We start from the raw sequence: 26,317 nt of genomic DNA, 5'->3' as shown, positions 1-26,317 counted from the left end.
AACTAAAATATAACTCTAATATTTAATGTTATATGTTATTATTATTATTATTATTATTATTGAAGAAGATAAGAAAATATATGGTGGATGCTGCATAGTAATAATAGTGGAAAAGATAACGGAAGGGGTATATCTGTCTAAAATATTATGTAGTACAACTTTTATAGTATAATGTATAAAAAAACTTAACGGAAAAAACGAAAATAAAGGAGGGATATAACATTCATTCACATTTATTATGTTTTTAGATTATATATCTTTAAAAAAAATTAAAATAAAAAAATCGCCATATTCTTTCATCCAATACATACGGAGTAGTTAACAAAAATCATCAACGAATCAGCAAGACAGCAACATCGCTCCCTGCACTCCATCCGCCTGTGCCGACTACCCAACAATGCTGGCGCGAAGGAAATCCGGCTGAATTGATTGCTAGGGTTTACCGTCATCTTCAACGAGCCGAGGCTTCAATTTTCCAGCCCCAAAACCTCCTCCTGCCTTCTTGGACTGATAAATCCCCCCCCCCCCCTTAGGTTTTATATGATTTACTTAGTTGAGTTGGAAAAGAACATTGTGTTGGAGAAGGAATAGATAGAGGATGTAAGTTTGATGTCTCTACTCTATTCTGTAGATTGGTTTCATATGGTGCAATTTTTGTTTTTCTAAATTTTAGTACACTGCATTTCTTAATTCAATGAAGTCTTTATTTGGATTTGGTTAATTAGGAATTTAGGATTATTCAGTTGTAGATAACTGGGCCACTCCAATTGCCTTGTCTATTTGCTTTTTCTTCCTCTTTAATATTTTCAACCTGTGCATTCTAATTTTCTGGTTTTGTTTTCTCAATGCTGTGTTTATTACAGAGTAGCATTTTACTTTTTCATGTTTGATGGTTCTCCCCTCTTCCCCCCATCTCTCTCTCTCTCTCTCTACTTGTTTGTATGCATTTTCTCAGTCTGGTTCTTCTACTTCTTGAAATTTCAGCATCTTAATTAGAGGTATAATAGCAATCCATCTTATATATGCCATTTACATTTTTTTGTTAGTACTTCCCTCATTTCTTTACTCTTTTTTTCGTGGGTCTCTTAGACCCTTAGTATGTGGTTATTCTTTAGATTTGGAGCAAAATGGGTACTCTGATGATAGTGAAGTAACTAGTGAATCAAGGCTCTAAGCTTTCAGATTTATTGATGTTTTGTTATGAAGGCATAAAAAGCTTTGGTCTTTGGGTGATGGTTTGATGCATTTTTTTTGTGAAATGCAATGCTACTTGAGTTTGCGGATTTCATTAATCGTAAAGTGCTGTAGATGATACTGTAATCTTCTGTTTTTTTTTTAACCTTTCTTGTTGGTTTATTCCAAATGCTGAATCTTGATCCTCTTTCCATTTCTTTTTATATTTGTTAGCTTCTTTGAATCTGTAAAAGTACAGAGTTTGTGGTGTGATTGGTGCCATGATTCATGAATGACTGAAAACAGCTAGTAATTGCTATTACATATGCTTTTGATATTATTCTACAAATCTATCTAGTCTTTACTCTTTAGGAAGAATTCATAGGGTGATATTGAAAAAAGAAACTAGGCTATGATCTTTAACTTCTAGATGCCATCTGGGATGGATCAAGACAGTGAATGATGTGTGTTAGTAGCTTCAAGTATTGTAATGTTTTGTGCTGGCTGTATTGTTATTCAAATTGCCACTCCCTGATTTAGGCCCATTCCATTTGCTACCTCTAGCACAGTGTAGAGCTTCTGAACAGCGAGCTGTCACCGGAAATGAGGAGAGGCGCGAACGCCATAGCTCTATGTCGGAGGGGCCTCAGATCATACTGCACGGAAAACATCGATGGATTACAGAGCTCTAAACTTAAAATCTTCGATCGCCAGCTTAAACGCAAACAGGTACCTGTATATTTCCGGTAATTTTCTTTATATGTTTCATTTAATTTGAATTTTTGGATTTTTTCCATGTCTGAACAGCGTGATAGAGCGGCATGGTTGATGCGCCCCAATGATTCCTTGCTTGATACTGTTTCCGAGAATTTGCTTGATCGTTTGGAGGTAAGTGCTAAGTTTCCAAGTGTTTCTTCTTTTTTAGTTTTATTAAGTATTGTTGTTGTTGTTGTTATTTCATTTTCTGCTTTCAATTGTAAGTCTACCAGTGTTGAAAAAATTATCTTGTTATGAGTTAGTGGTTGATCACTCTGATTTTATAGATGTTGAATGGTATGTCCTTCTGCATTTGTTAGGACTGCAAAAAAGCATTTCCTACGGCATTGTGTATGGGAGGCTCCCATGAAGCAGTTAGGCGCTTGTTACGCGGGCGTGGTAAGACATAAAATCTTACTTGAGTTTCTTATACTTTTCCTTGCTGTTTAGTTATATGTGACAGTAACTTGATTCTGACACAATGGGACTATTGAAAAGAAGATTAGTATTTTTATGCATGTAATGGATTTTTGGAGAAATATGTCTGTGCAAAATTATACTCCGTATCAGTTATTAAATCCTAATACATGTGTTCCTTGGATTATCTACTGTCTACCTAAGGCTGAAGCATTTAAGTTTCGTTACTTACTAATATAAGAAAATTAATTCACATCATTGGCTATGCTCTAACGACATGAACATATTCAAGGATGAATGTGAGGTGTTTCTTTTCCCTGCAGAAAGACAGAGTCTTGATCTCAAAAAAAGTCATGTTTTATATCATTGTATGGTAATTTCCATATTTGGATAACTATGTAATACTGCCTCATGGTGACCCTTTGGTCCTTCATCCTTCAGTAATGATTTTTGCCTTTATTTGAACATACTACTAAATTCAAAGTATAATAATAGGTGCACTACTTTTTCTTTCCCAGGCGGTATTGAAAAACTAATTATGATGGATTCATCATCCGACATGATCAAAGTATGTAAAGATGCTCAGCAAGATAACCCCAATGAGAATGTTGAAACATCATTTATTGTTGGTGATGAAGAGTTTTTGCCTATCAAAGAAAGGTGTGCTTATAAGTATAAAATGGATTAAGAAATCTTTGCTATGACACTTCACCTGAATTTGTGCACCTGAATGTGTGTTAATGGAAGTGATTATTCATTGTCTTTATATTTTGGAGGTAAAAGTTCCTTGGATCTCGTCATTAGTAGCTTGGGACTACATTGGACAAATGATCTTCCTGGAGCTATGATCCAGGTATGAGCTTATTGATTTTCCATATTTATTTGCTTTTCTGAAAGCGGATTGCAGTTACTTCACTTTTATGTTGATATTCTTTCTTTTACCTAGAGTCTTGTTTTCAACTTTTATCAACTTTATCGGTATGTTGGTTACAGAAGTTCTACACTGGAAATTATCAGGCATTTATATTTTCATGTTTTTTGCATCTATGGCAGTGTAGATTGGCACTGAAGCCCGATGGTCTATTCTTGGCAGCAATTCTTGGTGGAGAAACATTAAAGTTGTTTCTGTTGTTTAAGTCAATTTAACTTTTTTCTCAAAAAAAAAAAGTCAATTTAACTTTTTTATAAAGTATGCTGTTTCTAAATCATTTGACATTCTTTTTCTCTCGCTCCATATATATGTAGGGAGCTGAGAATAGCATGCACTGTAGCTCAAATGGAACGCGAAGGAGGCATTAGTCCACGGATGTCACCTTTGGCACATGTATTTTTCTCTATTTGTTGACTCCTCTTTGGCATTCCATTCCAGTTTTTTGGTTGATATATGAGAGATTATGCTAATCTAGAATTCCAATCCTTTTTATTGATTATTATCAATAAACACTGTGTGCCATATTTTGTCTTAGTATAGATCCAGGTAGTGGTCAAGTGCTATTGCTGCTTCAATGATATTCCAATAGTAACACATTGTCAACTTTTTCTTTGGGAAAATAAGATCTATTATTTTCCATTTTTGCAAATTGTTTGTATAGGTGCGGGATGCTGGAAATCTTTTGACCAGGGCAGGCTTCACTCTTCCTGGTGTAGATGTTGATGAATATATTGTCAGATATAAGAGTGGTGAGTCACTGATCTTGCTGTTGGTTTTATTTGTCCATTGAAATGACAATTGTGAATAACTGATCTTGGACCCTGGTGGGTGCACCTCTGCAAGTTAACTTTGTTTCTGAGCATAAGGAATTCCTCTCCTCTTTTTGTACTCTCAATCTCTCATTGGCTTACACAATGTCACAATCTACAAAACTCAGAAGTTTGTTTTGTTTAAAAATTTTATACACTATTTGAAAAAATTATGTAAAAAAAGCACAAAGAGTGAATGAACGTGTGATGCGAAGTTGCTTACAGCTTATAAATGCCCTAGTTCAATTGTAAATTTGACAGAACTGTGGAATTTATAGTGAATCTGAAGTTGCATATTGATTCCAAATGCCCTAGTCCATGAAAAATCTTCATGCAAAGTGGAATATTATTTTACTATTGATATTGGTGACTCCTGATCATGTCTACTACATTTTTTTTCTCCTATTACATGTATTTTACTAAATGCATCTTCCCATCTCTATGCTGAGGTAGCTTTGGAGCTGATAGAGCATCTTCGTGCTATGGGTGAAACTAATGCCCTCTTACAAAGAAGCAATGTATGTTTCCCACTCGGTCAAACCCCCCTCCTCCCAAGAAAAAAATTGAAAAATGTGATAAAAAGATCCCATTTTTATGCTGTCTGCATTTGATCCTTTCAATCTTCCATTTGGGTTATAGATCTTGAAGAGGGACACAGCTATTGCTACAGCAGCCATTTACGAATCGATGTTTGCTGCAGATGATGGCACCATTCCAGCAACATTCCAGGTTACTATAATGGCCATTTCAATTTTTCCTAAAATTGACTTATCTTTTGTAGTTATTGTCCATGCACTGGAATCCATAGGAAGTTCTTGGAATACCCAAATATTTTCTCCCTTGGTTGAATGGAATGAGGCGATAATTGATTTATTGCTGCAATGAAGTAGCAATGTTGGGATAAGAGGCACAAATGCACAAATGTCGAACCAAAATTGAAATTTTAATATCTGGCACTGATTGAGAAGGCCAAAAACAAAACAAAAGAATACAAGGAGAAGAAACTGTATATGCCTGTGCCTAGTTTTTCAACCAAATATTTTAGAGTCTACAAAATGATGTGTTTCTTTGGCTTTTCTATTGGCCTCTCTTCCTACAGTAGCGTTAGGCTTCCTTTATCACTGCTTCATGCTTCTTCTCTTGGCAGAGAGAACTGCAAAGTAAATGCATTCTCATTAATCTATTTAGTAATTTTCTTAACCTCCAGTTTGTGTTGAACAACAGAGTGCAAAACTATTGGGTAAAATTGTTACGTACACACTAGGGGATGCAATACTTTTCTTTGACGAACCGTTGCATAAATCTTGTTTTTTTTTTAAAGGTCATATACATGACTGGGTGGAGGGAGCATCCTTCTCAACAGCAGGCCAAGTGTAGAGGCTCTGCCACAGTATCCTTTCAGGACATTCAGAAGCAGTTTGGTGGCAATAGTAACACTTGAAGTGTTGAACCATCCACACTTGGAAGTGTCTTACCATACCTGTATTCAGTTGTTCCCTAATAAGATCCTGATGAACTTGTGCTTTAATCTAATGTTTAGTCACAGTCCAATGTTGGATAGTGGAAATTTGGGATTTATGTTGTGTGGACCTCTGTAGATTCTGATAGGTGCACAATTAAATCATATTTCTTTACTGATTTCCGTATCACATGAACAATATAAAGTATAAACCCCTTTCAAACTCCTTTTGATAAATTATTCGGAGTATTTCATTTCGGTTGTTGGTTGTTGTTTACAAGTGAGTGTAACAGTTAGGGTTGAGATGGAGTTGCAGAGAGTTGGGCGAGCTGAAGAAGAGAAGAAAAAAGGAATGTCATATTCTGGAATGCCCTCCCTCCACTTGTTTACATTATTCATGAGCTTATATAGTAACTAACTGAGGGTATTTTAACAATCTTTATCTACAGTGACAAGCAAGCAAGCACCGGTGGGTGGGCGGCTGGAGATGGAGAATGGGTGGTCAGCGCCACCGGATAATTGCAGAACCCCAGGTAAGGCCGGCTCCGAATCCAGCAGCAGCAATCGTGTGGCCGGCCTGTATCTTCCCAGCTCGAACAGCCTCGTCCAATGCCAATGGAATAGAAGCAGCACTCGTATTTCCATAGTTCACCAAGTTTGATATCACCCTCTCTGCTGGGAACTCCATGCGCGCCGCCACTGCATCAATAATCCTTTGATTTGCCTGCACCATTATATTCAACAACAAATCCTAATTTCATAAATGCTGATATATATATATGTTCAGTTCATGATGGCCACACCTACTGAAAATAGCTAGACTCGAACCTGATGAAGAAGTAACCAATCAATGTCGGAGAGAGCAAGAGCTGTCTTCCCCAAGGCAGCTTTGATGGATCGAGGCACGATGCCAACTGCAAACTTGAAAACCTCCTTACCATTCATTTGCAGGCGGGAATAAGAAAAGCCGCCTTTGTGTGGAAAACCGTTTCTGGTTGGAGAATGGTTTGTTCCATCCTCTTTTAGAGGACAACTTAAGTGCCTGCAACACCCACGGTAGGTTCCATCTTAACTAATACTCTAAGCTAATAGTGGAGATTGCATCACATACAGAAAGAGGAGATGAATGATTGTATTTACCTTAAACCTTCACCATTACTATGGAAGTCAAAACTAAACAAAAAATCTTCACTTATATCACACTCCTGTTAAAAGTAAAAGTTTTGACTCATGAGATTGCGATTCAGATGAGTCCCAGGTAGGGGGGATTATTTGAATGTTGGGAAATAGCTACCTGAATCAATACAGCAGCTGCAGCATCACCAAAGAGAATACAGGATCCTCTATCAGACCAATCAACAAACCGGGAAATAGCATCAGCCCCAATTACAAGAACATTCTTAAAGCCACCAGCTGTATTGTATTTTATAGTAATAAACATATATCTATTATCAGTTCAAGGACATTAAGGAGTATAAGAATGTAAGGATTGTTGGGTCAACAAGCTAAGAATACAATTTATCCAATCTCAAGTTTGAGATTTCAACTTCACTTGGCATAATTGTTATAACACTCTTTTCAGCTCTGGGATTTGAAAAAAATCCCGCCATGATATTCATCAATCTTATAATTATATCTACCTTTTATATAGCAAGAAGCAGAAAACAATCCCAGCATGAACCCGCTACAAGCAGCACTGATATCAAAAGATAATGGATAGCTTTTGCACCCTAACAAATTTTGTATCTGAGTGTTGAAGACATATATAGACATTGGGAATAACATTAATTAGAAGAAAAAGTAAATAAACAGAAGGGTATATATATATATATATATGTAGTTAATGTCCATGATAAGAGTGTTAAAATTATATATACCTGTGGGGCATTACCAAAAAGTTCATCTGGAGTGGAAGAACACAACAAAATTAGATCCACATCTTCAGGGTCAACTTCACCCATCTCAAGAGCTTTCCTTGAAGCCTCTACTGCTAGAGATGTTAAACTTTCTTTGCCTAAACAAACCAATAGTATACGTTACCAAACTGAAATGCATAAAATGATTTTTTTATTATTATTATTTTTATTTTTATTTTTTACAAGATTACCCAATCCCAGTTACTAAGAACAGAATATGATAGTATTACAAAGACTGACCTGAAAGAAGTCTTCGATGTCGAATTCCTGTCCGTGTTGAGATCCACTCATCGTTAGTATCGACCATTTTTGAAAGATCATCGTTCGAAATTCTTAAACTTGGAACAGCAGAGCCACACCCAATGAGTTTGCAGCCTTTGTTAACAACAGTACTGTAAAAGTAAAACCATTATTACTTTCATATATATTCAGATACATATATACTCCCAATTGAAGAACATGCATGCTTCTTTCTTCACAATCTCATCATCGAGTTAAAAGTATATCAAGAACATAACTAACCTGAGCCCTGCATTCGTGTTCAAAATCGGACGAGAGGCGGATGCCAGCGTGGCAGACGCCATCAAAATCATCTTATTATTGCAGCAATGAGAGAGCATGATTATATTGGGCAAGAACTACAATGATTAGTTCGTTGGAACCCTTTGATTGAATTATTCCTCCCTTTTTTGCAGGGACCAGATGGAGAAGGAAGGAGAATATAATGGAGATACCATGAACATGAAAAACATGCCTCAGGTTTAAAATAACATGCATAATCAGCGATTATGTACATACTATGCTATTTCACTTTTAAACCCACAATGTCGTACCATATTATTAATTTTAAACCCATAAACTAAACTCCATCGTTTGCGTATTAATTTCAAATTCAACTTCATCAAATACTATAATATAATCTGCGATTATCCCAAAGTAAATATGTTGATACACGCCATTTTCCTTGAACGTGAAACATATGCATTATTCCAAGTTTCAAGTGAAGAACTGAGATTTGAATGAAGATGAAAAATGATGTTTTAATTAGCTATATTTACCAATTTTTCGGATCCTAAGTAAAAATTGAACTGGAAGATCTGAACTAAATTCAAATTAGTTTTATATTGATAGATACTCTATATACAGAAAGAAAAAAAATTAAAAATTGAAGGTTTTGAAAATAATATCTAGAGCTTAAAGTTGCTATAACATTAAACAAATGTATGCATACCAAGGAAAAAAATGGTCAACCAAATAAGTTGATCAAGTAGCTCAACCTTAATAATAATTGAACTGCCAAAAAGAGCTAATTAGAACATTTAGCCCATTTTACCCGTGGTCAGTAGTTATGCCGTGGACCCATGTCCACCTTGCATGGTGGACCTGGGACCAAAAACGATGCCGTTTTTTTTTAAAAATTTTTTTTAAACTTTTTTTTTTCCTAAACATATTGGCCTGAAATGTGGAACACAAACTCTACATTCACATACATTATACTCTACATTCACAAATTACATGATTATATGTTTAGTAACTATATTATCACTGTTATGCATTCACACATTCAAAACTCTATATTCACAGATCCTATACTCCATATTCACAACTTGAGAACTCCACATTCACACATTACAGCGCTACAAGTTGCTAGAACTTCTTAACTCTATTACAGATTCACACATGCATAACTCTACATTCACGATTTCTATACTCCATATTCACAATTTGAAACCTCCACATTTACACATTTCTGGGCAACTCTACATTCACACAATCATAAATTTACATTCACGATTTCTATACTCTACATTCACACTTTGAAACCTCTACATTCACACATTTTTGGACAACTCTATATTCAGCAATATGTTTACTAATTAAAAAAAAAAAAAAAACAAAACGACGTAGTTTTGGACCCAGGTCCACCTTGCAAGGTGGACCTGGGTCCATAGCATAATTTGCAACCCGTGGTGGGTGAGTTGTTATAGAGTGGACCATGGTCCAATACAATTGTTAAGTGAAATTATAGTGGAGTTAAAATGATACTTTAGTGTGTGAAAAATGAAATTAAAAAATAAAACCCATGTAATAACGTATAAAATCAAATGAAATTAGAACTCATACAATAACATATATTGTCAAATGAACATGAAATATAATTAAAATTATATATACTTCAGCGTTAAATAATTAAACTAGTGTGTGTGAAAAATGAAACTATAAAATAGAGCTCATGAAACAACTTATATTGTCAAATGAAATTGTAATAGAACTAAAATGATACTTTAATGTGCTAATAAAATAAAACTAGTGTACGGGCATAAAAAAAATGAAATCAATTTTTATACATTACATCAACTCTTATAAATTACTACGTATCATTTTTATTCATCATACTTTTAGGTTTTAACTTATAAAAGTACTTGATTATAACTGATATTTTTTAAAATGACTAAAAAATTAACATATAAAATATTTGATAATAACTTATATTTTTTAAATGACTGAAAAATTTCACATGCAATTATTGATTGAGAGTGCATTTTATATATACATAGGAAAAATGACTATATTCTAGTCTCTCAATTATATTAGAATAGGTAACTTAATTATACATGTGGACTCATTTAATCTTTAAATTATTTGTTTGGTGGTCATTTTATTCCGTCACCTCAAATAGCTGTTAAAATTAACGGTGATGGAAGGATAAATAAGTAAATTCATTTCATGGTTAATTTTAATAGCTACTTGAGAAGAGAGAATGATCACCGAACAAATAATTTAGAGACTAAATTAACTATTCTATCACTCCGTATAATAAAATGTTCATTCAATAAAAGTTACACATAATTGGGGTAGAAACAGTAAAAGGATAGGATCGGAGTGCCCAAACAGCAATGCATATGATTAAAAAATGAATAATAAACACCAAACAACCGTATCATCATCATTATTACTCACTTACTCTCCCGATAACTTTTGCCTACTCACACTCACTCCCTTTGTCTGCGTCCCACTCTCACATCTCCATACTCATCCCCTCTCTCTCTCTCTCTCTCTCCCTCTCTACTTGTGTGTATGCATTTTCTCAATCTGGGTTCTTCTACTTCTTGAAATTTCAGCATCTTAATTAAAGGTATAATAGCTATCCATATTATATATGCCATTTACCTTTTTTTAGTACTTCCCTCATTTCTTTACTCTTTTTTTTTTCGTGGGCCTCTTAGATTCTTAGTATATGGTTATTCTTTAGATTTGGTGCAAAATTGGTACTTCGATGATAATGAAGTAACTAGTGAATCAAGCCTCTAAGCTTTCAGATTTGTTGATGTTTTGTTATGAAGGCATAAAAAGCTTTGGTCTTTGGGTGATGGGTTGATGCATTTTTGTGAAATGAAATGCTAGTGAAGTTTGGGGGATTTTATTAATCCTAAAGTGCTGTAGATGATACTGTAATCTTCTTGGAATTTTTTTTTTTTTTTTTTTTTTACCTTTCTTGTTGGTTTATTCCAAATGCTGAATCTTGATCCTCTTTCCATTTCTTTCTATATTTGTTAGCTTCTTTGAATCTGTAAAAGTACAGAGTCTCTGTTGTGATTGGTGCCGTGATTCATGAATGACTGAAAACAGCTAGTAATTGCTATTACATCTGCTTTAGATATTATTCTACAAATCTATCTATAGTCTTTAGGAAGTATGATATTGAAAAAGAAAATAATCTATGATCTTTAACTGAACTAGATGCCATCTGGGATGGATCAAGACAGTGAATAATGTGTGTTAGTAGCTTCAAGTATTGTAATGTTTTGTGCTGGCTGTATTGTTCTTCAATTTGCCACTCCCTTTAATCTTGATGGAACTCAATGGGATGATTCTTTCCTGTTCTTTTCCTTTGAGATGCATGCCAGATAGCGAGTACGAGAATACATCTGGGGCTGAGGAACTTGGATCAAGCGAAATTAGAGCTAGGGCGAGTAAGGAATAAGGATGTCGAGTGACAGATGCAGCCATTGGTGCTATACCTGTAGACAACCGGTATATCTTACAAGAGAAAATGTGGCGTGCCCTAACTGCCATGGAGGGTTTGTGCAAGAGCTTGATGAGATAATGACGACAAATCCTGAATATGAGAACCAAAGGCCAAGGTTCATGGGAGCTATCTCCAGTTTCTTGAGGCGGCAAAGATCAGTTAGAGGTAGTGGCTCGGGCAATAGGGGGATATCGGATAGGGAGCCTGAGCACAATAGCTCGTGGAATCCATTGCTGATCTTCAGTGGTGATATGCCAGTAATGATACCTGACAATGGAGGAGTTCTTGAGTTTCTCAACGAGGCTCTTGGTTTCAGAAGGGAACATGGTGGCGATTATTTTATTGGTCCAGGAGTGGAAGAGTTCTTTGACGATATCATCAGTACGAACCGAACTGTTCCTCCCCCGGCCTCAAGATCTTCAATTGAATCCCTTCCTACAGTCAAGATATCAAGGAAACACGTCCGGTCTGATCTTCACTGCGCTGTTTGTAAAGAGAAATATGAAATGGGGACAGAAGTAAGAAAACTGCCTTGCAAGCATTTATATCACTCTGATTGTATCATTCCATGGCTACAACAGCGCAATTCATGCCCAGTTTGTCGCCGGGAGCTGACTCCCGAGAGATTGGGCGATAGTAATAGCCATAGCCAGAACTCCAGGAGTCAGAATAGAAGCAACAGTAGGAGATTTGACAGAAGGGAAAGTAGGAGGGAGAGCACTAGCGAAAACCGAGAGAGGAGGAGACCATGGTCTTTCCTGTGGCCCTTTGGTTCGTCTCGCTCTCATGCACGCCATACTGCAGTTGCAGTGCCTGAAACCAACATAGAGACCAGCCAGGAATATCGTCATTATAGCGAGTACTCTAATTGGCCATTTGAATAGCAAGGTTGGTCAGCATGAAACTTTCTTGTATACTGCATTCTTTGTTGTGATAATAATATTGTACCTTTAGTCGAACAAAGTCTCTAATGGTAGAGACAACTCTCCTTGTTCCCATGCTGTCAATGGATACATGTGTTTTCTTTTTTTGTCATTTAATCTTGATTCCCAGTAAATTAAATTAAACTCATACTTCTTTGCCACGCTTGTGATCCTTTCCCTTTAATTTCCCTTTCATGTTGTTCATTGCTTTTACATTTATTTGGTAGTATTTGGTGTCAAATATGTGCCAGCATGAGAGACAAATAAGGCAATGTTTGATGAACCAAAGGCCACTTTCTTGGGAAAAGCATATGGTCAAACTATTCCCATTCTTACTTGTGTATCAAGATTTATAGGCTCGCAGGCATGAAAATTGAAAAGGGACCTTCATTGCTTTAGAGACAAGCTCTTGGCTGCCAATCTTATCCACAATTTTTCCATTAAGTTTGAAGAATATAAATATGAATAATATAGTATTAGATTAGAATCACATTTTTGGACTTTTACTTGCAAAATTTGTAGTCTAATCCTTTACCTTTCGAATCATTTGCACATGTATACATGTGATCAACTGAGCATTACAGTCTGATCTGTTTCATTAAGCATGTGAGCAATGATACTTCCATCTTTAAAAGTTAATAAAAGGCTGAACAAATAAATGAGAATCCTAGAGCTCTCCATGTTTCAAACTTTTTTTTTTTTATACATTAGATATCTCAACTTATTCCAGATTATTCTTGAGTTCTGTGAAAGAAGTGAGTCGAGCTTTTATACATTAGATATCTCAACTTACTCCAAATTATTCTTGAGTTCTGTAAAAGAAGTCAGTCCCCATTTTTCAATTTACACTCTGAACAAAAGCTCTTAAAATCTTCTAATCAGTCAAGGTTCAATACAATGAATTGGTAGAACCACCGTTCATTTCTTTAACTTTGTTTTCATGTTATTCAAATTGGGTGTTCTGGTGACATATTTAGAAGCATATCTTCTTTATTTTAAAATTTATAAGACTATAAAAGTCTATATGGAACATTTATAAATTTAACAACATTTCCATATAAATACCGATAATCCAAACATTTAATCTCTACCAACAGACAAGAACCATAATAGATATCAAACACAAGCAGAAATTCATAAGTTCAAAATTCAAAGATCCAAGCATATTATATAAAAAGAAAATATCACTCAGAATGTTATAAAAACAAAACTAAAAGGGGATTTTCTAATTTGTAAGCTCCATAATAGCTGAAACAATATCCCCATCAGCAGCCTTGAGAGCTTTGACAGCCTTTGCCCTTGAAACACCTGCTTGGGTCATAACCAACTCAATGTCCTTAGGCTCTACACCGGTCTCATCTACATCCTCATCATCTTGAACTGCCGTTGATGGCTCAGGCTTTGACACCACATTGCTGAGATTAGGAGCCTTGAATTGCTCGGCAGCTTGAGTCTGCAATTGTGAGCTCAAATCCTCAATCTTCGCCTCACCAAATATAACATATGTGTCTGAAGTGGGACTCTTGAAAACATCTGGTTTTGAGATGACAAATAGAATCTGAAAAATAACATGAAATAAGAATTAATCACCAAGAAAGATATGCCATTTCGTTAAGTAAATAATTAACTAACATTCTTGCTCTTCTTGACCGTGACACGGCTGACACCAGCAATGGGCTTCATTCCTAGCTTTATCATAGCCTTACGACTCTTCTTCTCACTCCTACTCTGCTTTGACCTACCACTACCATCCCCATGTTCTGCCAACAATGAAAGACACTTAAATTTATACATCCAACATTATCTTATACATAAGCTACAAGGGAATAAAGAAATAACGGGAATGAATATATATACTGAAACAAAGCATACTGATCAACATTAAATTATATGAACCAATAGGAAGGTGAAATTCTCACTTCACAATTACTGAAATAGATACAAACAGTCAATAAACCATCATACTCTTACCTTCATCTTCATCTTTGTCATCGTCGTCGTCATCATCATCATCTTCATCATCGTCATCCTCCACAACTGGCACCTCAGTCTGCATGACATATGCTCAGTACATAATCTTAAAAAATTAAACTTAAGGCCTATATTGCCAAAAAAAATTTAAACTTTCAAAGTTGCTAGTGGTCATTCATGTATGACTCATGAGATCTGATATGTCATACTTTCCTGTTAATTTCCCTTTGGATGCATAATATTGTCATCCTTTCACTGCAACTACCAAGAGTGAAAGATCCTTGAAGAAGTTCATTGAGCACACAATGCCAGAATGCTATGATGCATTGTTTTCCTTTGTATTTATTTACTTACATGATATTAACATCTGGTTCTCAAAAAGTGTATACACAAGTGAGTTGCTATGCAAAACCATAAAGTGGAGCACAAAATATGCACTTGTTATAATAAGTGTAAGGTCAAATAATTAAACTAAAATTATATTATTCTGATATCAAATACTACCACAGATTTGTGTACACCCTCTTAAATTTTCACACAACAATCATTGGCTCTTTCTTTCTACTCTCCCTTTTCAACTAATATTGTTAAGAAAGGTCATTACTTGTTTAAATACTAACATCCTTTCCAGTACTTTTTTGGTCCAAGAGAAAGCCTAAACGGATATAGCAGAAAATTTAACTAAAAGCATTCACCACCCACCTCCAATCAGTTCAATTTCCGACAAGAAAAGAGTTAAATATCCCTAATAGCTTCACCAAAAGATATCATTTTCCAAACAAAATAAACAACTGCATCTTTTTATTCAATCTTCCCAACTATACTCTAAATTCTCTCTAGATCTCACTACTATTGATATTCAGCTGGTCCGGAGTTTGAGTTAAGAATGAAGTGACCGTAAAACAAACATTACTTTAACAAATCAAATGAAAACTAAAATGACATTCGATTCACAGCAAATATACAAAACAATCGAACCCAATTAACAGATTGCTCTTAAATCAGTAGCGGAAACCTCCAGATTCAACCTTTTTTCACTCCTAGGGTTATGTGACACACACAATAACATGCATACATAAGCTTGCGGCAGTAGAGTGAGGTCTCACCTCGATCTTCTGCTGTTCGAGCTGCGCGGCAAGAAGCTCTTCTTGGGATTGAGCAGTCATGGTTACAAGAGAGAGTGGGCAAGAGCGCAGATGAAGACTGGAAGGAAGGAGACAACAACGATCCTAAAACCCTAGTAAGAGTAATCTCTTCGGGCTTCGGCCTGGATCTCTATCTATATACGCGGTGACCACGTAGCCAGGACGCGCGTGGACTGTGGATTGGAGTAAGAAAAGAAAATGGGAGCTACGCATACCACACCGTTTTGTCCAATAAATGTTAGTAACTTAGTATACCAATCAAGCCCAATTATATTAGTTGGGCCAGCCCGTACTCACCATGAAATGTACACTTGTTATACGCTTTAGTTGGGCCATCCCGTATTCACTAAGAAATGTGCAATTGTTTTACCAAGGACTAAGGTCCACAATGGTCTAAAAATTATACACATGTAGTTAATATAATATGTTTCTTTAGTTAATAAATTATATTCATATAAATAAATTGAAGAAATATAATATGCTAACTACAAATATATAATATATAAGCTGCATACATATAATATCTTAACTAGTTAATATATTATGTGTTTGCAGTTAACATTTTATACACATTTAATTTTTTACACACACATAATCTATTAATGACAGATACATAATTTAAATGTCATTTTAAATCAATATTCATATCATTTTAAATCATGATTCACAGTGTAAAGTAAATCCCAATTGAGTATAATTTGCCAAAACTTTAATTTAAATAATTTACATTTCAACTGTTCTATTTGCTAGAAATATTTGGTGCTCTTATTTTATATTTTCAACTTTGTCTTGTTCTCACAAGTTCGTGATGTAAACACTTTTTCTATAAATTCATATGATAAAAATAATCAATCCTTATTTATCAGATCAGACTTAGCCATCTATTCGAAGCAATATCCGGCACTGGCAATTGGCAAGGCAAGCAGTATGCAGCAAGGTTGATTGGTTGACAATTAATTTGATTAAGGTGTGAAGTTCCAAATAAACAAATACTAATAAAATTGATATGACTTTGAGCTTGGGCAAGTTTTGTATTTATTCTGAGGCGGACGCTCAACCAACTCACACCTCCTTTTCGATTTCGATTTCGATTGTGAGCCTAACTCATTTGCAGGTAAACCAATAAATCAGAAAGCATAGCGCACAACCAATTCCTTCATCTTAACATTTTTTTTTTAATTTTTTACTTTCATTTATTATTCACAAGTAGACCCATTTTGTCTCCATTTTTCTAAATTTGAAAAAACAAATACTACAGTCAAACTGACTTGACTATAATTTATTGCCTCATAAATGTAATATATAAATTCTGAGACATGAAATTAAAGTAAATGGACGTATATTGATAGACAGACAAATCTTGCGTTGCAACATCATATAATGCAAGATTTATCTGCAAATATAATTAATTTTTTTTTTTTTAGATTCTTTTTACATTTACTCTAACCTAGCTAGTTCAAGTATCTATTCAACATAAACCTAAAACTTGCCCGTTGACAGCTCAGTTGGTCACACTTATGAAATTTGGAAAGAAATATTAGAGATATAAACAAATGTTTATATTTACATTTCCATATGCTTTGTCGGACTGGCGCGTGGGTTAGAGATTCAATATTTTGGACAGAAAAAACATAAATCTGAAACCTTCCATATGAAAGATCCTTTTGGCAGAAAAAACATAAACCCGAAACCTTTCATATGAAAAATAACAAAATGTCATTCACACCACAAAGTAAAAAGTTTACTTACATTTATTTATTTATTTATTTTTGCATAAGGGTAGACATGAAATTAATAACGAATAAATTTGAGTATTTATTCAAAAAGTGGATAGGGTAATAAAAATGTAATTTAATAGGGAGATTGAAAATGTGATCCGTTTAACTCACTCAAAATGGGGAGGTCTGTATTAAAACATTAAAACAATTGTCAGTTGTAAGAGGCAAATCAAGGCGTGTATTTCATGACAATTTGAGAAAAACAAAACACACAAATTTGAAGTTTATGTCCAAAGATTAGCACTTAGCAGCAGTAGAGAGTTACTTCTACCATTCTTAGTTCCAACTTCATTTCTAACCCAACAAGGACTGTTATTCTTAGTTTCTCACCAAGAAAAGCCTTTTTTCCCCCTCTCTCTCTCCTCCAACACACAAAAGGGCAAAAGGGAAAGAGAAGGAAGAGTCGAGAAGATAGGCATGGGGATGGGGAGTTTCTCACCAAACCACAACAGCTATGGAGACTAACAAAAACCCGCATTGCCGCTATTACCATTACAATGGGGAAGGTAGATGATGAGCAGTCATTGCCGACAGCAGCAGTGCGTCAGCAGGGCTCGGGGTCGAATGCAGCCAACAATAGATGCTGCTGCAGCAGCAGATTCAGGCTGTGGGTGAGCTTCAGATGTGTGTTTGCTCTGCTGCTTTCTCTGGCCGTCTTTATCTCTGCCGTCTTCTTGCTCCCATTCTTCCGCTCTTCAAATCCTGGGCCTCCGGATCCCGATTCCAGATTTGGAGGTACCCACTTTTCTTTTTCTTGATTTTTTGGTCTGTCAATTCCATAACTTCACACTGTATGCACCGACAGATCTCTCTCTCTTTTTTAATGGTTTCATTTGGGTAAGTGGGTATTTATTTAAATTACAAATGCGAGCTAATTTATTCATTTAATTTACTTACTATTTGGAGTGACCATTTTTGCTGTTGGATTCTTGATATTTTCTGGGTTAAGCAGAGCATTTTGAATTTTGAGTTTGTTTTAGTCGGATAAACTAGGTCAATTTTGCTGGTTTTGAAGTGGTAAACCTTGTCGGTGTTTTAGCAGTTTATTTCTAATTTGGTACGAATTTAGATGTGGATTGCTTTTTGCTGGGCTTCAAGAAATGGAATTGACTAGGATAGTTTCTATAATGGTTTTGCTCAGTTTCTTAACCCTTTAGGCTTTAGCTATATTTGAGGGTAATATTGTAACAGGGTATGATTTCAGTTGATTTCCCAAAACTGAAAATTGGCCAACTTGAAATTTGAAATTGACATGTGAATGTAGGATTAAAGCTTATCTTACATTAATTTTTCTGCATTACCATTAAATCTTGTGAGTGGAAGTTTGAACATAAATAGGATAGATCACGCAAATTTGAAACATTTGCGAAATTTCATTTTGACCCTTTGCTTAATTGGCTTCTAAGTTTCATTTGACACTCAACAATCAGCTAGGGATATTTTATCTGTTTTTTAATACTTGATATTACCAGAATTTCTTCTGCCTTCACTGGTGGATTTATTAGCAGTGCACAACTGGGCACTCTTTAGGTTCCCCGAGTGATGTATGCTCACTAGTCGCTCCCACAGGTTTTGAATGTCAATAATAAAGCTGCATTTAACTAACTAGTGCAAGCAATAAGGTATACCATTTTTATAATTTTATCATGTTAGTAGTTCTTGATATCTGCATGACTATATGATCGTGGTACTCTTCTCCAAGAGTTCTTGGTTGTGGTGATATGGTGAAAATCAATATTTAACCCACTCCTATCAGAAAAAAAAAAAGTAATGTAATATTTCAATCCCACTCAGTCTTCCTCATGAAGAGATCCTTAGAGCACAAGTGACAAGACAGACTCATGAAAGAAGGTAAGTGAAGCATAAATAATGTGGTATGGTGCCCTGTAACCTTAATGCATAGTTCACCGCTCTGGTGATGTTAAAATATATTCATAAATGACTTCCTGATGATGTTGGATGTAAGTAGTTAATGTTCTTATTGCTTCACCTTTCTTTTAAAAAAACATGTCAAACAAAGCGATAATTATCTGTAGATTGCTAATGAGATTGGATACCAATTTATGACCGTTAATGGTGTTTTCTTTCCTGGAGTTTAGTCCCGCTGTGACCTGAATTTCATCTGCCTTTGGGCGGTGGAATATAGTACATAAGTACATTATTTCTTCTTTGTATGGGTATACCCTAAAACACTCTGATTAGTATGTCATCACTGGTATGGACATGGACGTGTAAATGGAGTTAGACATAACCACAAGTAGGACTGATCGAAGCATTTACTTCATTTAAGTCTCCCATTTTAATTTGTCATTCTTCAAATTTGGAAGGTCTTCGCTTTTTCATTTTTGTGTAGTAATTTGTTTTTGTATTGTACTTTTTTTCCAGGTTATGACATAGTAGCTAGGTTCATGCTTGATAAACCAGACTGGTTCTTGGAAGATTATATCTTGCAACTTGAAGATGATATTTTTGATGAAATAAATGTTGCTCAGACAAAAGTATAGTATTCCCTGCAACCCTTCTTTTGTTTTCCTTTTTGTACTTGTCAGTTTTGGTATTTCTTCCAATTCTCATCTCAGAGCTTTCTTATAACAGGTCGATATAATATCTTTTGAAACTTCAGCTGGATCGAACACAACAACAGTTATCTTTGCTGTTGATTCTGATGTCAAAACTTTGAGGGTCTCTCCGACAGCTCAGAGTTTAGTCAGGGCCAATTTTGAATCTATACTTGTTCATCAATCAAATCTGCGCTTAACTACTGCATCTTTGTTTGGGGATCCGATATCTTTTGATGTGCTGAAGTTCAAAGGAGGGATTACTGTGAGTCCGACGCAGAGTGCATTCCTCATGCAAAATCAGCAGTTCCATTTCAACTTCACCTTGAACTTTTCCATTAAGGAAATACAAGATAATTTTGATGAGCTACGGGGGCAGCTGACATCGGGCTTGCATCTTACTGCATATGAGGTCTGTCTGTCAATATGATTTGTTGTCTAATTTGTGTGCACTGTTTTGTGGTGATGCCACTATATGCAGTTCATTTTGATTGGAAATTTTCTTTAAATTCTTTGCTTTATTCTTTCTATTATTGCTGTTATAACACAAATACTTTTCTCTTTCTACCTATTTCCTTGCTTAATAATGGAAGAGATGATTAAATGAGTTTCCCTGCCTGTTTATATATATATATGTGTGTGTGTGTGTGTGTGTTTTACTGTGTACTCCTAAGTCTCCTACCCTTCTCTAAAATTGGAACATAGTTAAATATATACATTTTACATTTTTACCCCCCCTCCCCCATAAGATGCACCAAAAAATATAGTACTTTTTCAGTATAATGGCCTTTTGCTGACTCTTCAAGATTTAACTTTCTTCTTTTGTTTTCTTTTAGTGATTAAATTACAAACTACCCTGTACATTTGTAGGAAGCTCTTTCCATTTTGGGAACTTTACATTCACATGGTATATATGGCATGATAATTAGAGTTTTATTTGTTTTCTTTTTGTGCCCGCAGAACTTGTATATCAGCTTGACAAATCTAAGGGGTTCAACTATTGATCCTCCCACCATTGTTCGGTCTCAAGTTCTTTTAGCAGTTGGGATTAATCCTTCAAGGTCGAGAATGAAGCAGTTGGCTCAAACAATTACTGGTCCTCATGCCAAAAATCTTGGCCTCAATAACACTGTTTTTGGCAGAGTTAAACAAGTGAGCCTTTCTTCAAATTGGACGCGCTTACTTGGGGGTCCCGATGCTGGCAGCCCCTCACCTTCTCCGGCCCCTCTGCCACACCATAGCCACCACCGAGATACTAATCTTGCTCCTGCGTTTTCACCTTCCTCGAAAACTGGGAAGAGTGGACATGTGAGCGGGGAGAAATCACCATCACCTACACCTACACCTGCCCCCGTGCCTTCTCCACACTTACATAAGATTCATCAGGTCAAGCCTCCTGCTTGTCCTTTTGGCCCGAAGGGGACGCCTCCAAGTAAAACACATAAACAAAATCATATGGCACCTCCAGCATATGCACCAAATGCTGCTCCTGCTTCCTCGTTGAAACCACATCGAGAGGCTCCAACACCTAGCCCACACGAAGTTCCTACACCAAGCCCAAGCCCAAGCCCACTGCCAAATGTAGTTAATGCCCGTGTTCATCCCCCGTCAGGAAGTAATTCTGATGCAGAGCCTCCTGACAAATTGCGTTTAGTTTCGCACATCCCATCATCAGGTGAGCACAGTAATCTTTATCAGAAAAGTGACTGGCAGCATAAAGCTAATGCTTATTTTTTACCAATGCAAAGTCTATTTTGTTCCTTTTTCTTTCATTTCTCCTTATGCTTAATCAGTTTTATTGGTACAAGATAGTTAAGCTGATGCGCTTCTTCTTGCAGCATCCACAGTTCTTTATTCAAATTTATGGGCTCTCCCTCCATTTCTACTTGCGCTACATCTATAGCAGCAGAAAGAGAAGCAATTTTTTTTTTTCTTCAGCAAATTCACCTCCTGTATTTGGGAAAGGAGTTCAACACAATGGAGGGAATTTGCAGGCAGGCGAGAGCGATGCCAAAAGGGCATGCCCCTCACTTTTGAGTAGATATATATATGTGTTTTGTGCGTGTAAATATGTGATAAAACTTAAGCAGCGAGATGGATTTTCGGGTCAAAGTCACAGAGGTGACGGGCCTGAGATGACATGCATCGTCGCCGTTATGTATGATCTCTCTTCTACATAAGATGTAAGGAGGGAATGAAATGAAACTAGCAAATGTATAAAACGATGCACTTTTTGTTTCTATCATCTTCCATGCCCACTGGTTAGCTTTGTTTAGTTCATTCAGATTGAATGTTGCAGGAATTCTGATGTGTTTTCACTAACATCTGGGTTGTTATGCCCTGGACCCAGGTCCACCTTCTACATTCACATACACTATACTCTACATTCACACTTTGTAAACTCCACATTCACACATTACAGGATTATATGTTTAGTAACTATATTACCATTGTTATGCATTCACACATTCAAAACTCTATATTCACAGGTCTTATACTCCACATTCACAACTTGAGAACTCCACATTCACAACTTGAGAACTCCACATTCACACAATATAGCGCTACAAGTTGCTAGAACTTCTTAACTCTATTACAGATTCACACATGCACAACTCTACATTCACGATTTTTATACTCCATATTCACAATTTGAAACCTCCACATTTACACATTTATGGGCAACTCTACATTCACACAATCATAAACTTACATTCACGATTTCTATACTCTACATTCACACTTTGAAACCTCTACATTTACACATTTTTGGACAATTTTATATTCAGCAATATGTTTACTAAAAAAAAAAAGACAAAAATGACGTAGTTTTGGACCCAGGTCTACCTTGCAATGTGGACTTGGGTCCACAGCATAATTTGCCCTAACATCTGATATCCACAATTCCACAAGCATGTTTCATTCATGATATGATTAAAACCAATTTTTTTTTTCAAAAAAAAAGTCTAACATATATTGTTCACTAGTCTAAAAAAAAATTTATGCACTACTTTTAATTTTTCTTGTCATGATCTTTCTTATGGTGGTCTACTTGTTAAGTAATGTCATTTTATTACAAGGGATATTCGTACTTGCACGGGCGATTGGTTCTTCATTTGTTCTTGGTGTTTGGGATTTCGTTCCTTTGAGTTGTATTTCGAATTTGGTTTCCTCTTATGTTAATGAAGGTTCCCTTTATTTTCAAAAAAAAAAAATAAAATAAATTCAAACCTTCTTCATAGTAATACAATTTTTTTTAAATTTCCAAACTATATTGCTTTAATCAGAATATACGTTTGATTACAAGTTATTCAACTATGGAAAAAATTCTCTCCATTTTAGAGATTTAAATACAAAATTTTATTATCATAAATTTTAAAGGGAAAAAAATTAGTATTGAAAATATAAAGGAGAGTTTTTCAAAGAAAGAGTTCATATATAATTACAATTGAAGTTTCAAACATATACACACGAATAACTTTTTTTTTTTTTTTTTTGAGATAAACTTTTGAATCCATACATTGTAACTTTATTACATGTATTTAATTACAACAATATTAATAAACTCATTACAGGTTTATAGACATGTTATGTTTACAAAAATAAGTTAATTTTTATTGACTTATTAATTATCATTAAAACCCCGCATTAAGAAGACTTCATTAACTTTAAAGTGAAATTGTTATGACACAATTTTTATTTTTATTTAAAGAAGACATGATTTTTATTATTGATTCTAAAGATCTACAGCACTCACCTTTACTATTATTTATTATCACAAGTTGAAAATGCTTATTTTGATTAGGTTAGAAATAATCATTATAATTTTTTTTTTTGATAAAGAGAGAGGGAGATATCCCGAAAGGAAAAAGAGACTACTACATGCCCCCGCCCCTAGTTAGGGGAATGACACGATGAAAACTAGCCCCAACTTGGTCCTCGTAAAGCGTCGTCATAAGATCACAAGGAACATCGTCCAACTGACAAAAACCACCAGGCGGACTTAGAGCCTTTTTCACAAGCGCGTCTGCCAACCGGTTCTGTTCCCGGTAAACATGAGAGAAACAGATGTCTTCGAAATTCTGCCCTTCCATTAAACATCGTTGAATCAAGTTAGCAACATTGGACTGGGCACTTGTACTTCACGCTCTAATAGATGTGGCCCTCCCAAGTGAGAGGTCACAGGTTCGATTGTTGGATTCTCAGTTGGAGCGTTGGCTCTTTGTGCTTCAATAGGTTTTAAAAGAGTATGTACAAACAGATACTACATTGTAACAGAGTTAATAGTATTAAAAAAAAATTTCTACATCTTCTCAACACTTTTTTGGACCCAAATGATAAAAATATGCTATTCTTAATTACCATATTATAAAATAAAAGTGAGAAAATAGAATTTGAGGAGACAAGAGAAGTCTAATTTGTATTCCAAAAAAAACAAGAGGAAGTCTAATTTGTAACGCCTATATATCTTGACCAGTCCGCCTCTTTCTTCTCTTCACTGCACTGCTTCTCTCTTTTCCCCTAAAATCCTAAACCTCCCTCCATGGCTATGGAAATCGGCATTGTTGAATACGTCGATCAATCCCCCGATCTTTTTAACGTTCAGTTCCACGGAGAGTGTATCAGAACCTTGGTCACCTATGAAGCCAGAAAGGTCGATGAGTGGATCTCTGAGGTGGAGGCCATCCATCGCCACCGTCTGAACCACCTGATCGTCGGCCTCGACGTAGAGTGGCGCCCCAATTTCTCCAAAGGGCAGCAGAACCCGGTTTCGACTCTCCAGCTCTGCGTGGGGCGCCGCTGCCTCGTCTTCCAACTCCTCTACTGCAGCCGCATCCCGGACAAGCTCGTAAGCTTCCTCGCGAACCCCGGCTACACCTTCGTCGGGGTCGCGATCGACGGCGACGTGGAGAAGCTGGTGGAAGACTACGATCTGAGTGTGAGGAAGGCCGTGGATTTGCGTGCCCTAGCTGTGCGGCACTCCAACGATTCGTCTCTGAAGAATGTTGGATTGAAGGATCTGGTGAGGATTTATCTGGGGGCGGAGATGGAGAAGCCGAAACGGGTGACGATGGGGAAGTGGGATAAAGAGGTTCTAACCACAGAGCAGATTCAGTATGCGTGCATTGATGCTTTTGTGTGCTTTGAAATTGGCAGGATTTTGAATGCTTCTTCTGCTCATTAGAGTAATCACTAATTCACTGTTATCTTTGATTCTGCATTTCTGCTACTATGTAGTAGGAGTGTTATTAAGATGATGAATTAGCTTAGTATATTGGGGATTATCTCTTTTTAGTAGAATAAACTAAATCGAATCGATTCAAACCAAATCAACTAATTAGCTAGGGTTTGGATTGGCTTGCACAATTCCCAATTCCTGTTAGTCTTAATGTGTTGAATTAACCCCAGAAAACGTGAGGCCTTGCTCTTTTCCAACCTTGTTAACTCAACATAGCCTATAATTCATGTAATTTGTTTCTTTCTCATTCCTTGAATAGATCAGAAGACTTGGAAAAAACATAAATTTTAAAATTTTTATAACTCTGAAATTTATATTTGAACTTTTTAAAATTTAATATAAAATATTTGTAATATAGTGCAATTATATTTTATTATACTATCAAAGTTCTCCAAATCTAGCCTAAGTTCAAGAGTCCAATCAAGTTACTAGGCCATGTATATAAAAGAAGAGAAAGACCGAGATGAAGTCTAAACAATCCGCCATTTGATAACCGCTAACAACCATCCCCCAAAAAGAAGGGGAAGTCATTTTCTCCCAAAACATACCTATTTTCCTTTGACTAAGGCATCATTTTTCATTGGCCTTATTTTCCCCCCTCTTGCCAAAGACGGAAAACTTGGAAAACATTTTTTGAAGTCATTTTCCGAGTTTTCAAACGCACCCTAAGAAAACTTCATTAATTTTAAAGTGAAAGTGTTATGACATAATTTTTATTTTTATTTGCACAAAAGTATAAAAATTCAATTGTCTATTTGACATTTTTTCCTTAAAGCATATATTAGATCAAACAATTGGCCCGTCGAAGTCATCAACATCGTAATATGATGTTCCAGGGCCTTGTTGCTCTCTTCCGCATCGTGACACAGCTTAGCTGCCTTGGCATTCAGCTCGTCAAGCCAACTTCCCATTTTCTTGAGATACACATACATCTCGTAGTTTTCCTGCTCAAGATCTTTCCACTCCGCCTCCAATTTAGCACGCCTCTGACTCTCACTCAGCTCTTCGTTGGTCGCCATAACCTTACCTAGAAAGAAGTGTAGAATTCTAAATCCAGTTAACTGATTCAATAATTCAAAAGGGTCCAAATTCGAAGCAAAATATTTTGTGCAGAAGCCTAAGACCTTCCTATATAGTGTAATGTTTTTGAAAAGTTTTTACAGTTATGATTAGGAACGAGAAAATGAGGGTTGGGGGGGGGGGGGGGGTGAA

The 26,317-nt window shown here is 35.8% G+C and overlaps 6 protein-coding genes across 11 annotated transcripts; 4 read left to right on the top strand and 2 right to left on the bottom strand.

Moving 5' to 3' along the window:
- The first annotated feature begins 317 nt into the window (after positions 1–317).
- LOC115998289 (putative methyltransferase At1g22800, mitochondrial) lies at positions 318–5,782 on the top strand. Of its 5 annotated transcripts, none has more exons than XM_031237850.1 (12): positions 318–510; positions 1,743–1,902; positions 1,981–2,061; positions 2,250–2,328; positions 2,865–3,006; positions 3,130–3,199; positions 3,400–3,464; positions 3,592–3,670; positions 3,939–4,026; positions 4,540–4,604; positions 4,726–4,815; positions 5,408–5,782. In XM_031237850.1, the coding sequence occupies exons 2-12, from the start codon at positions 1,777–1,779 to the stop codon at positions 5,525–5,527; spliced, it is 1,005 nt and encodes a 334-aa protein (XP_031093710.1). In that variant the 5' UTR covers positions 318–510; positions 1,743–1,776; the 3' UTR covers positions 5,528–5,782. The 5 variants fall into 5 exon arrangements, with proteins under 5 accessions (XP_031093710.1, XP_031093693.1, XP_031093685.1 ...); XM_031237833.1 differs by having other exon boundaries at positions 1,714–1,902; XM_031237825.1 differs by having other exon boundaries at positions 319–510; positions 1,738–1,902.
- A 186-nt stretch (positions 5,783–5,968) lies between these two features.
- Positions 5,969–8,045, bottom strand: LOC116012274 (3-oxoacyl-[acyl-carrier-protein] synthase III, chloroplastic-like). The gene is made up of 8 exons (XM_031251780.1): positions 7,984–8,045; positions 7,702–7,853; positions 7,423–7,559; positions 7,186–7,291; positions 6,840–6,958; positions 6,686–6,750; positions 6,374–6,587; positions 5,969–6,269 (listed from the first exon to the last, which is right to left on the bottom strand). The coding sequence occupies exons 1-8, from the start codon at positions 8,043–8,045 to the stop codon at positions 6,048–6,050; spliced, it is 1,077 nt and encodes a 358-aa protein (XP_031107640.1). The 3' UTR covers positions 5,969–6,047.
- Positions 8,046–10,443: 2,398 nt separating this feature from the next.
- Positions 10,444–12,562, top strand: LOC116014520 (probable E3 ubiquitin-protein ligase RHC1A). 2 transcript variants are annotated; one of them, XM_031254596.1, is made up of 2 exons: positions 10,444–10,597; positions 11,370–12,562. In XM_031254596.1, exon 2 carries the CDS (start codon positions 11,449–11,451, stop codon positions 12,373–12,375), a length of 927 nt encoding a protein of 308 aa, XP_031110456.1. In that variant the 5' UTR covers positions 10,444–10,597; positions 11,370–11,448; the 3' UTR covers positions 12,376–12,562. The 2 variants fall into 2 exon arrangements, with proteins under 2 accessions (XP_031110456.1, XP_031110465.1); XM_031254605.1 differs by having other exon boundaries at positions 11,359–12,562.
- A 910-nt stretch (positions 12,563–13,472) lies between these two features.
- LOC116002027 (nascent polypeptide-associated complex subunit alpha-like protein 1) lies at positions 13,473–15,651 on the bottom strand. The gene is made up of 4 exons (XM_031242036.1): positions 15,492–15,651; positions 14,386–14,464; positions 14,047–14,174; positions 13,473–13,972 (listed from the first exon to the last, which is right to left on the bottom strand). Exons 1-4 carry the CDS (start codon positions 15,549–15,551, stop codon positions 13,640–13,642), a joined length of 600 nt encoding a protein of 199 aa, XP_031097896.1. The 5' UTR covers positions 15,552–15,651; the 3' UTR covers positions 13,473–13,639.
- A 1,897-nt stretch (positions 15,652–17,548) lies between these two features.
- On the top strand, positions 17,549–22,124 carry LOC115999793. The gene is made up of 5 exons (XM_031239701.1): positions 17,549–18,043; positions 19,694–19,806; positions 19,904–20,278; positions 20,827–21,541; positions 21,705–22,124. The coding sequence occupies exons 1-5, from the start codon at positions 17,806–17,808 to the stop codon at positions 21,767–21,769; spliced, it is 1,506 nt and encodes a 501-aa protein (XP_031095561.1). The 5' UTR covers positions 17,549–17,805; the 3' UTR covers positions 21,770–22,124.
- A 2,291-nt stretch (positions 22,125–24,415) lies between these two features.
- On the top strand, positions 24,416–25,051 carry LOC116012263 (Werner Syndrome-like exonuclease). Its single transcript, XM_031251770.1, has one exon. It carries the CDS (start codon positions 24,416–24,418, stop codon positions 25,049–25,051), a length of 636 nt encoding a protein of 211 aa, XP_031107630.1.
- Positions 25,052–26,317: the final 1,266 nt, after the last annotated feature.

This window comes from Ipomoea triloba, chromosome 1, assembly GCF_003576645.1.
Source record: "Ipomoea triloba cultivar NCNSP0323 chromosome 1, ASM357664v1".
Classification (NCBI taxonomy): Eukaryota; Viridiplantae; Streptophyta; class Magnoliopsida; order Solanales; family Convolvulaceae; genus Ipomoea; species Ipomoea triloba.
The sequence above is the reverse complement of the archived record's forward strand: the minus strand, read 5'-3'. Positions and strand labels throughout refer to the sequence as shown.

Coding starts and splice junctions, on each gene's coding strand:
- LOC115998289 (XM_031237850.1), top strand. CDS start 1,777: ATGAGGAGAGGCGCGAACGCCATAGCTCTATGTCGGAGGGGCCTCAGA. Junction 2,329..2,864: donor GCGCTTGTTACGCGGGCGTG/GTAAGACATAAA, acceptor TTTCTTTCCCAG/GCGGTATTGAAAAACTAATT. Junction 3,465..3,591: donor CTTGGTGGAGAAACATTAAA/GTTGTTTCTGTT, acceptor ATATATATGTAG/GGAGCTGAGAATAGCATGCA.
- LOC116012274 (XM_031251780.1), bottom strand. CDS start 8,045: ATGGCGTCTGCCACGCTGGCATCCGCCTCTCGTCCGATTTTGAACACG. Junction 7,854..7,983: donor AACACGAATGCAGGGCTCAG/GTTAGTTATGTT, acceptor TTACTTTTACAG/TACTGTTGTTAACAAAGGCT. Junction 6,270..6,373: donor ATTGGTTACTTCTTCATCAG/GTTCGAGTCTAG, acceptor ATAATGGTGCAG/GCAAATCAAAGGATTATTGA.
- LOC116014520 (XM_031254596.1), top strand. CDS start 11,449: ATGTCGAGTGACAGATGCAGCCATTGGTGCTATACCTGTAGACAACCG.
- LOC116002027 (XM_031242036.1), bottom strand. CDS start 15,551: ATGACTGCTCAATCCCAAGAAGAGCTTCTTGCCGCGCAGCTCGAACAG. Junction 14,175..14,385: donor TGACAAAGATGAAGATGAAG/GTAAGAGTATGA, acceptor CATTGTTGGCAG/AACATGGGGATGGTAGTGGT. Junction 13,973..14,046: donor CGGTCAAGAAGAGCAAGAAT/GTTAGTTAATTA, acceptor GTTATTTTTCAG/ATTCTATTTGTCATCTCAAA.
- LOC115999793 (XM_031239701.1), top strand. CDS start 17,806: ATGGGGAAGGTAGATGATGAGCAGTCATTGCCGACAGCAGCAGTGCGT. Junction 19,807..19,903: donor TAAATGTTGCTCAGACAAAA/GTATAGTATTCC, acceptor TTCTTATAACAG/GTCGATATAATATCTTTTGA. Junction 20,279..20,826: donor TGCATCTTACTGCATATGAG/GTCTGTCTGTCA, acceptor TTGTGCCCGCAG/AACTTGTATATCAGCTTGAC.
- LOC116012263 (XM_031251770.1), top strand. CDS start 24,416: ATGGAAATCGGCATTGTTGAATACGTCGATCAATCCCCCGATCTTTTT.